This window comes from Monopterus albus, unplaced genomic scaffold (genome assembly GCF_001952655.1).
Source record: "Monopterus albus unplaced genomic scaffold, M_albus_1.0 scaffold120.1, whole genome shotgun sequence".
NCBI lineage: Eukaryota > Metazoa > Chordata > Actinopteri > Synbranchiformes > Synbranchidae > Monopterus > Monopterus albus.
Window position 1 is genome coordinate 616,462 of NW_018128000.1, and position 11,323 is coordinate 627,784.

Here is an 11,323-nt window from a genome sequence, read left to right on the forward strand (position 1 = left end):
GATGGCATTCTTCTCCAGTGCTCAGTCGCTTCCTCCTGTCCATATCATCCATGACCATCTGAGGCTGTTTGATATGTAAACACTTGTAGAATCAGTGCCTAAATCTGCTTTTGTCTGTCTGCATGACTTACTGATAATTGGACAGAAAATCTGCACTTGTATTGCCACTTCCTCAGAAATCAGTGGTGAGAAGAAGAGGAGAAGGCTCTGGGGAAAAAACAGTCTTAGTTGTGAGTTTTTCACAGCAGCAAAATTTTTCTCTTTAACTGTAATTAGTGATTTTGAATATTGACTGGGGACTCTTGCTATCTTTTTTCAGAAATTGTTATCACAGTACTCATATAGGCTAGAACAGATTCAAAGTTTGAGATTTTGGCTTGTACAGCCAATGTAGAGGGGGAACACTTGACTGATCCAAACTGATTTTATAGTAGAGACAATAACAGTTTAGAAAACACAAAACACCTACAGTATATGTAGATTGATTATGAGCATGTCTTGGAGCTGCAGTGCGGAAAGCACTTATACAGTAAATACTCCTTATATCTCCTCTTATCCATCAATCTCTTTTGTTAGGATCCATTTCTTTTCCTTTGTCATTTTTTGTACAAAGTATCAGTATTTTTATCGGTGATACCATTTTGGGTTTTACTTGGTATCGGATCAGAATGGTATTGCACATCACTAGTATTTGCTTTCTTGTCAAGTTAGATGAGATGACTGATATAACTCTCATGACGGTATAATAAATTTGAAGTGGGCTCCAGCAGCTGGTTATCTTAGGTTAGCACAAACACTGGAGATATTATAGATATAATATACTGAACATATACTGTACTGAGTTAATGGGAAGTACAGAGTTGCCTGGCTCTGTCCAAAGGTTCACCTTGGACAAGATCCACCTACCACCACTGATAAAGCTGTTTAATCCACCTGTTATAGCCTGTTTGTTAAATTTGTACAAAAATCTGTGTTAAAGCAAGAAGCTGGCCAGCAGCAATCTATGTAGTTGACTCCCAACGTCACAGTCACAATGAGACTTCTCATTTAACTCTGCACAAGAAAACAAATAAGCATAATTAACAAAATGTTTAACTATTTCTTTAATATCCAATTAAAAGGGCATTATAGAGGTAAGACATAAATATAGAGGCTGAGGTGTGATTCACATTTTCCCTCTTATCTTGTAGTGAAGCTCTTGAACATTGCCCAGACTGTTTGTGGGTCTTATCAGCTGAGGTTTTAACAAGCCTTTCTGAGCGTCACCATGAGGACGACACCACAAGACGCCTTGGGAGTTCACTTTATGATGAATGATTGTAGAATGTTATGGAAGGGCATCGCTGCTGAGATAGGTATTTATTACAGACTCTGCTGTGCCACACTAGACGCACTGTGAACCTTTGAATAATTGCAACACCAGATGTTTACACTATATAATATATCACTGTACCAGTAAATGTTTTGAAAGTAAAGGCATTTTCATGTTTAAATTGGTAGCCCAGTTTGCATCTTTTATCATAAAAAGTTAAGTGGGTGACCTTTCTAATGCACCGGTCTTTAATGAAACCCTAATTAAACCAATTAGAGCTTTAAGTAAACCTTCCTTACAGGAGACATGATAAAGTATCATTGCAGAAAAAGTACACCTGAAACTAATAACATATATAACATATTGATATCTAACAACTAATGATGGCTTTATTAGATTTAGGTGTCTTGGGGAGCCAGGGGTCATGGTACGACTAAATGGAAAGCAGCTAGTATTAAAGTTATTAGTCACATGTGACAAGTCACTGTGTACTCTATGATAAATAAGATCTATGGGAGGATTTTTTTCTTTGGTTGACCACTGCTAGGAAACTCGTCGTCCTTGGAGCTACTGCAAACATCAGCTCACAGCAGAGAAAAGACAGGCTGTTATTATTGTAAGAAATGATGAATTGGCTGAAAAGAAACTGACCAAAATGTGAAAGTACAGTTGCAGCACTAAAGTTGACACTGTCAAAAAGTGTCAGCAAGTGTGCTGATGCAGAAAGGTCTGGCAGACCTTAGTGGAGCATTTCTGAGAGCAGAGGGTTTTCTGTCAAGGCTTTATAATCCCCTAACCTGGAAGTTTATAATATGCCTTTTTTCACAGCAGACATTGTGAATTGTCACTGAGTTGTAAAGTGGGAGGAACTATTTTGAGCACCCCTGGTTTCAACAGTCTCTTTAATTTTTCCCTCATGCGACTCACAGTTGGAGCTCTTTATATGACTTGAATTAGCATAAAACTCTCTTGAATCATTAGACTAAAAGATGAAAAACTGCATTAAAAATATCTTTCATAGATACAACTCCTGAGGTGCATTTGGCAAGAAGCATCCAATTACAGATCTTGAAATTCCAGCACAATACTTACACAAACAAAATTAACCAACAATAAATGGAAAGGCTGTGATGCATGGATTTCACACATGTAGCTGTACAGGCAAAATAAATATCATTGTAAGTACATCAACAAGTTTTTAAATGCATTCAGCCCATTAGGTTGGAGACTTTAACAATAACAGGTAATTCCCCAATTTATCTAACAAAATTCATCAAGTCACCACTTTGGAGATACTGTTTTTACTGGACATCGACTCTGATCACTGCTAGTAATAGTGTTTTTAGTTTTTATTATTTTTTGTTTTCATTTATATACTGAATCTAAAAAAAAGATGATCTCAGTGAGTCCCTGCACGACATATTCTGAAGACCTTTGTACTGATCTGAGGTCAAACGCACTATACAAGCGCAGTCCATTTACCATTTTATGATTTAGCGCCCTTTATATGAAGCCCTAACCATTGTCCATGTCCATTAATTTAATTTGGCTTTGAAGATGAGACAGCACATTTTGTCCCTGCTGTCGAGACTGTGAAATAATTTCACTTTATTGTATTGAGTTTAGTTTTACCGCTACATCCTCTGAGTCTTGAAAATAAACAAGTCAGGTAATCAAAGTTATAAAAGCACTTTATTGTGCACTTTTCTGGCTGGATAGAAAGGCTTTTTAGCCTTTGTGGTGCCTCTGGCATGCTCATAGATCCATGCACATGTTAATGTTATTTTTTTTTTTGTGCAGGAAAGTTGGTTTTGAATGCCAAAAATCTTTGTTGTATTAATATGTAAGTAAGCAAAACATAAAGTTTCTCCTCATCTTGTCACATGGGAGAGTAGCAGTCTGCCTTATGTGTACCTACAGCTGAACCCCTTCTACCAGCATACTACACAGTGGTCAACTCGCAGTAATGTCTTTGACAAAACTAATTACTGAGAGCCATGTATGTCATTTTAAAACAACTTTTCTTTGTTGTGTTTTCTTCATTTCAGTTGCTGTCCTTTTGCTGCAACACCTAACCAGGATCAATGTCTTGGATGGAGGTAAACACACACACTTTCTACCTGCTTTATCAAGTCTTCAGTTTACTTTCATGATAAGTTGTATGTGAGACCCAAACCTCTGTCCACAGGTGTGTGTCATGTCCTGTCATGTCTCTCTGTCAAGGTTTGGAATTAGATTATCTCACAGTCATAAAAGTTTTATATTTACTTCAGAGCTTTGTTTGTGGTTAATAAGATATAGGACACACACAAACACACCCATATTTGAAACCCCGGGTAAAAAAAAAACAAAAACACTTGCGTTATTTTATAGTGTTCTTAAGCTGGATAAACAGGTCAAGTCAGTGATCACAGCTTGCTTCTTTAAGCTGAGATATTAACAAAATTTAAGCACTGTCTTTCAGTCAATGACTTTGAAAAGGAAATCCATGCCTTTATTAGTTCAAGAATCGACTACTATAATGCTCAACATGTCGGGATTGTCTGTTGACAAATACATGTAAATGTGAGCGTGTACAGTAACCCCTGATTTGGCCTCACTACATTGGCTTCCACACTGGGTTATGTTCACGCAGTTATTATTCGTTTTTAAAGCACTGCATGGTTTGGCACCTTCGCATATTCACACATCAGTGAAGATCTCTTAGGTAGTCTAGTCAACTGCTTTTAGATTTTCCTAGGTCCAGACTTAAACAGACTGGGCATTTGCGATTTCAGCTCCTAGCCTGTGGAACAGACTTCCACCGGACATTAGGTTTGCCCCCAACAAAGATGCTATATAAATAAACTTTGATTTGCTTTGCTATACAGCTATCTTTGCAAGGACATTTTCTAGGCCCTTAACCAGCACAACCAAATGTGCATCCTCAGCTCTTAACCCAATCCCAGCCCAGCCTTAATTTTCAAATGAACTCCTCTGAAGGGCTGTCCGAAAGTGAGGACCAGCCATCATTTCCTTACTTTGTCATAATGTCCATGTTTTAAAATTCAAAGGAAGAAAGGAATTCCTATGCCCAGATCCTCTTCATTGATTTTAGCTTACTATAATCCCTCAGCAGCTGGTGGAGAAGCTGCAGCTACTGAAGATGGACACAGTTTGACTGGTAATTTGACCCTTGATGTCCTGATTTAGAGAACACAGACAGTTAGGATGGACATCCACTCATCCAGACCCATCACAGTGAACACAGGCTCCCCTCAGTATTGCATTCTGAGCCCACTGTTGTTCACTCTTCTAACCCACAACTGCTTGGCAAAATTCATTACAAACCATATCATAAAATTTGCCATGATACAACTGTGGTAGGGCTCATAAATAACAATGCTGGAGCTGCATACAGAACGGAGGAGGTGCAGTTGACATCATACTGTGAGTCACACAACCTGTTTTTAAATGCAACAAAAACTAAAGTGATGGTAGTGGATTTCAGGAGGGCAGGAGTGAAACAGCCTCTGATCATCATCTGGCCATCATAGGAAAGGCTCCTGTGAAGGTCTCAGAGTACATTTGGCTGGTGAGTTAACATCAACTATGAACACCTCTGCTGTGGTCAGGAACACACAGCAACGTCCCCACCTGGTGAGGAAAATTAAAAATGCCACTCTTGCTGCCCCTGCCCTCACCACCTTCTATAGAGGAACAGTAGAGAACATATTGACCTATGGCATTACTTCCTGGTTGGCAACTGTAAAGCTGCAGAAAAAAGTCAACTGGACAGCACTGTGAGAAATGCCAGTAAAATAATAGGTGTCCCTCTACAGTGTCTGCAGGAGATTTATTTTTTCTCAGTGTACTGTTCGTAAGGACTCAACCATCATCAAGGATCACTACTATCCGTGCCATCACATGTTCTCCCTCCTACCATCAGGGAGATGGTACAAAAGCATTGGTGCAACAACCAACAGACTGAAAAACAGCTTGTTTCCACAGGCAGTTAGGCTTATGAACACTATGTGCCCCATGCCTCCTACCTACCAACCTTGTCAAATGAAATGTCATAAAGTTATTGTATTTATTATGAGCCCGTTTTTTATGAGAATTTAGGTATGTGCTATGGGTTTTAGATTCTGAATTTTAATGTCAGATTCTAATTTTAAATGTTTAGATTTTTTAGGCTTTAGTAATGATTTTTATTAACCTTGGTGTGATTGGGGCTGTGATCTGTGCAGATAGACATGGGAGAAACAACATTCTTGTATATGAAGAAATGACAATAAAGTTGAAGCTGACACCGGTCTTCACTGTAGCTGTGTTTCCACTATCGCAGCCTAACAATACCCTGTATTTGCCCTGCATAACCTCCTGGGTTGACATGGACCATCCTGCTTTGTTTTTTCACTGTATTTTCTGTGTTGGTCTCTTTTTAGAGAAAGGAGGGGCTGTACTCTTCTCACACGCATAGCAGAGGGAGAACAGGCGATATGAAGGTTCACTCCATACTGCAACAATCAGCCAGTAGCAGAGACTGTATGAGAAGTTTATCAAACAGCTGTTGAACAGTCTTCACCACTTTTCATAAGTCCACTAACTGAAGTCCCTGTTTTGCCTCTAAACCAACGAGTGAAGTTCTCATTTTAGGGCAGAGACACACTACACGTGAAAGAGTTATCACCGATGAAGGCTGACTGCTGCGTCACCTCGCGTCAGCTTTGTCTGGGCCGGTTGGGTAGAAAAATGACACACCACACAGACTACAGGCAACAGCTGAAGGTTCTGCACCTCTGAGGCAGAAATAACTCTCCTTGCTAGCAGGTAGTGGTATCTGTATTTGCCATTCAGAAAGGGAAAGAAAAAGAGCTAGACTGTGGGGGTGTAAGCTATACCAAAGCATCGCTCCTTCAAAATAGCTGCTGTTTATAGCTGCTTCTAATCGTCTTTTGATTTGATAAGAAGTTATAAATAGCACTGGTGTTCTCTGCCCTTGGTCTTTTGATTGTGGAAAAAGAATGGAGGTTGTGGAGGTGAAAAAGAAGGAGAAACTGCACTAAATGGGTGAAATCATAGATACTACAGTGACGGGCTGAAAGGGCTTTCCCGAGCCATTTTCTTCTCGTACATAGATTCACTAAGCTCAAAAGCCAATCAGAGTGGTCTCTCTCACTGACCAGGGCTGAGAAGCCACTGACAGGGGCCGACTAGTGCCAACGGTGCGGGACACACCAAGGAAGACAAGTCCTGACAGACGCTCACTAATGGCCCAGCAGTGGCCAACGGCCAACCGTCACAGGAAGACAAGCCCTGACAGACGCTCACTAATGGTCCAGCAGTGGCCAACGGCCAACCGTCACCTTGGTGTGTCTCTGCCCTTACCTCTAAATCTGTGTCTTTATGCACCGTGCTTGTAATGTTGCATCAGTGGCATTACTCTGCCTCAGCCTTACAATATACTTATCAAAGACAAGTTAAAGAAACTGATCTGAAAAATGTAAACCCACACAGCTTTACCCACTGGCTGCTACATAAGTTAACATTTTGACTGTTCTTTGGAAAATTCCAGCTTTCATGAAAACATTCAGCTTCTGTCTACCTGTGGAGTTAATCATGGCACTCACACACCTACAGTGAGGGAGGGGGTGGGTTGATTGGAGACTGGCTCTATTTGTGGAGCAATGCTAATGACACTCTTTACACCCCATGTCATATCATTATACGTACAGGTGAAGAGGAACAGGCTTCTTCTGGCTGTCTGACATTGTATACACGCACATCACACACACTGTGAGAAGATTCATCCAGTTTCCCTCCTGTCACCATTATGACAAACGGAAATTCATTTTCCCAATTAGGAATGCAACAGTGGTTTTGATTGCTCTCATGAGTTCATGAAGGATCAACATATCCTGATGAAATGCCCTTATCTCTGATTACATCATTGAGCTGTTAACACTCGCAGATTGTCTTTGTGTATGTGCGTGCTCGTGCCCATGTTCTTGTATTTATGAGGGCCGAAAAACTATTTCTTTGCTACAGAGTGGAAAGTAAGGACATTTTATCTGGTTCTCACTTTCTGAAATGCCTTTTTGAGGATTAAGACAGGCGGTAGTACTAAAAACAATTACCAGGAATGCAAGGGGGGAGGGGGTGTGTGCGCAGAGCAGTTGCTGGTAACTGGTTAAATGTCCGCTTCTTCACACTTCAAGCATTAGTATTACAAGCACCGTGTGTAAACACACAGCTGACTGCATGTGAAAGGGGAGCAGCCCCTCTCCCCTCTAAACAGAGGCCGACAGAGAGAAAATACAGTGGGAAAACAAAGCAAGATGGTCGGTGTCAGCCCCAGAGGCTATGCTTGGTAATTGGTAAGGGAAGTACAGGGTGCACTGCTCGTTAGGTTCCAATAGTGGAAACGCAGCATGTGTGTGTAGTGGAGTGACACAGTACTGTCTGTGCGTAGTGTGACTTGCATATGTGTAGCCTACCTGTGTTTTATTTTTAAGAATACAGTTTATAGATGAGTGTGAACATGCTGTTTGGGGCATATGGGATCCCAGTGGATTGTGAGATTCCTGCAGTGTAAACTTTGGATGCATGTTGGACTGTGGTCAAAGCAGCAAGGCGTCTGTTAACACTCGACAAACACAGTAATACACACTCAGAAAATGAGGTTCTGCCTCCTCAGATGGCACAAAACCTCCATGTTGAGATTATTTGTTCCTTTTTTTTGCTATTAGTGCCATTGGTAATAGACAACATAAATGTTAAACTGCCTGCTCATCTGATGGGGTGAAATGCCATCTGACATCCATATGAAGTTGCCTTCTAAACACAAATGCTTAGTTAAAAAGGCATTTTGTGTGTTTATGTGGAAGAAAAATGTATTTTTTGTTCACAAGGTAGGACAGCAAAGAAAAATAAAATCACAAGTCAGCAAAATATGGCTCTTTTCCAAATAAATAGCTTCTTGTCATTATTTACATAAGCAAGGTTATAATGCAGTATTACAACTAATGTGACACCAGCTCTTTATACAATCACTGTGAAACCTCCCTGCCATTTAAAACGGATCTGCTAAATGCAAAACCCTCAAAGATGTCAAAGTATAATGTAACAAATAAGCAACCCATCTTGCTGACCAGGTTATCTTTTGCAGCTGCTTTACTGTTAAAGGCTTCTTGTGGTTTTTATTTGAAGATCTTTTCTGTAAAGCAGATGCAAAAAAGTAGAGAAAGCATTAACAGCAGTTCTTATGTTACTTGTGCTACTTGATGTTACACTAGCTGCTGCAATATTTGCATAATAGGCAGAGGAATTCCTGCATACGCCAGGGGTTTTCACATTGAATGAACTCATTAGATCAGTTGTATTAACAAAATTAAGAGACTACAGTATATACATGCTAGAAGTATGGATTGCCTGTTAGGCACATGCTGATGCTCAGTTTAGTGCGTTAGCATGCTAACATTTGCTATTTAGCCACTAATGGGAATGGTGTCACTTTTGCCGACAGTTTTATATAAGCCAGTATTGGATGCATTGAATTTTGACTTGCTGGTGGCACCAGAGAAAGAGTCATGGATCACCCAAAATCAGTAGGATTAATCCTCCCAGCGCTGTAAATGTCTGTGCAAATTTCATGAGATCTCAGCTATATTGTTCAGCTCATCACCTTGGAAGGTAAAAGAATATTGTAGAAAATGGTTTGGCGATCTAAAAAAAAAGAAAAACCAGGAAAGGGCTCATTTATATTCCTGCCATTTTATGTCAGAGCTCAGTAATCATATAGGTACAGGGAGAACTCAATCACAGAAGAAGCACAGAGTCTTTTTTTTTTTTTTTTTTTTTAACCCCTAATAAAAGAAAAGACAAAAAATGCAGCTACAGGACTTTAAGGTTTGAGTAATTACTGTGTTGTTGCATTGAGGTTATTGTTCTGTAGCACATTAATCTACATTGAGCTGAGCTGTGATGAGTCATTACTGAGTGACTTCAGCACAGATTCAGTTGAGGTCTGAGGTTTGATTCCCACTGTGCCCTGCCATGCTGTGCTCAAAATATGTGCGAGTTCTACGGCGCAGTACTCTTGATTAATGGACACACGTGTGGCCGGCAGCTCACTGGTTTTTAGAGGGACAGGCCTGCTGAGAAAGCAGCATCCCATCTGATCACACCCCAGCCTCACTGCCTCCATCTCACTGTCACTTTCTGTGTGTGGCACGGTGGGAGGTTAGACAGGTGATAACACAGCCAGCTGCTTCTTCTCTGCTGCTAATTGGCTGATGGAACATGCACTGTAAAAAACAAAACAACAAACTAAAGTAGTTTTACATAATTGTCCAGTTTTTTTTGTTACACATTTTACCTCTGTTTCTAAAGTTACAAAAATATACTGTGAAATTGCCTTCCAACATTTAAATAAGGAAAACTCTGTAGCTGTGAATTACCATAAAGTTTCTATGTTGTAAAAGATAACTTTTTTCACATAAAGTTAAGACAGTTACAGTTTCATAATAATTTTACAAGTATTTACCATTCATTTCACCATCTGAACTAGCAGACTTCCCAGCATGCATTGTGTGTAAATAAAAACTCTTCAGTTACTCTTTTTTAAGTTTCCATTCAGGATGGGCACTTACTGTGTGTCTGGTGGCCGGGCCTCCCCTCACGGGGCCCGGCCGGACTTAGCCCAAATGAGCGACGTGGGGACATCCTCCCGTGAGCCCACCACCTGCAGAAGGATTCGTAAGGGGCTGGTGCACAGTGGATCGGGCAGCAGTCAAAGGCAGGGGCCCCAACGACCCGATCTCTGGACACGGAGACTAGCCCTGGGGACATGGAATGTCACCTCACTGGTGGGGAAGGAGCCCAAGCTTGTGCAGGAGGTTGAGAGGTACCGGCTAGATATAGTCGGGCTCACCTCCATGCACAGCTTACTCCTTGCGAGAGGCTGGACTCTCTACTACTCTGGAGTTGCCCACGGTGAGAGGAGGCGGGCTGGGGTGGGGGCTCTTTTACTACGGTGAATGAGAGGGTCGTTTCCCTGCGCCTTCGGGTCAGGAATAGGTCTCTCACTTTTTTTTTTGTGCCTATGGGCCGAACGGCAGTGCAGAGTACCTGGCCTTCTTGGAGTTCCTGGGAAGGGTACTGGAAAACGCTCAGACTGAGGACTGCATTGTTCTACTGGGGGACTTCAACGCTCACGTGGGCAGCAACAGTGACACCTGGAGGGGCGTGATTGGGAGGAGCCTCCTGGGGGAGGTTGGAGACATTGAGTTTGAGGGGACCATATTCTCTGCCTCCATTGTCGATGCGGCCGTCCGGAAGGAAGGGATGCCGTCAAGCTGAAGAAAAAGTCCTTTCGAGCCTGGTTGGTTCGTGGGACACCTGAGGCATATGACGGGTACCGGCAGGCCAAGTGGACCGCAGCCCAGGTGGTTCTGGAGGCAAAAACTCGGTTCTGGGAAAAGTTCGGTGAGGCCATGGAGAGGGGCTATTGGACGGCATCGAAGAAATTATTCCAAAATGTCCGGCGCCTCACGAGGGGGAAGCAGTGCCCTGCCAAAACTGTTTACAGTGGAGATGGGCAGCTGTTGACCTCGACTGGGGACATCATCAGATGGTGGAAGGAATACTTCGAGGATCTCCTCAACCCCAGCGTCATGTCTTCCGACGAGGAAGCAGAGGCCGGGGGCTCGGAGGTGGACTTGTCCATCACCCAAGCTGAAGTCACCGAGGTAGTTATGAAGCTTCTCAGTGGCAAGGCACCAGGGGTGGATGAGTTCCACCCTGAGTACCTATATGTTGTGGGGCTGTCTTGGTTGACACGCCTGTGTAACGTCACATGGCGGTTGGGGACAGTGCCTCTGGGCTGGCAGGCCCGGGAGAATTCGACCGATAGTCGAACCTCAGATTCAGGAGGCACAATGCGTTTTTTGTCGTGGCCACGGAACACTGCATGTTGGACTTCGGCAGGGCTGCCCTTTGTCCCCGGTTCTGTTCCTTATTTTTCTGGGC

At 42.1% G+C, this 11,323-nt stretch overlaps 1 protein-coding gene across 2 annotated transcripts in view; it reads left to right on the plus strand.

Annotated features, from left to right (window-relative positions):
- pde4cb (phosphodiesterase 4C, cAMP-specific b) overlaps nt 1-11,323 on the plus strand; it is a 97,709-nt gene that overhangs the window by 1,626 nt on the left and 84,760 nt on the right. The window contains exons 2-3 of one of the 2 annotated variants that reach the window (XM_020612055.1): nt 1,191-1,355; nt 3,361-3,411. In XM_020612055.1, the coding sequence (XP_020467711.1) occupies nt 3,397-3,411 (15 nt within the window). In that variant the 5' untranslated portion in view covers nt 1,191-1,355; nt 3,361-3,396. The remainder of the gene's footprint in view (nt 1-1,190; nt 1,356-3,360; nt 3,412-11,323) is intronic. The other variant, XM_020612054.1, reaches the window with a different exon arrangement.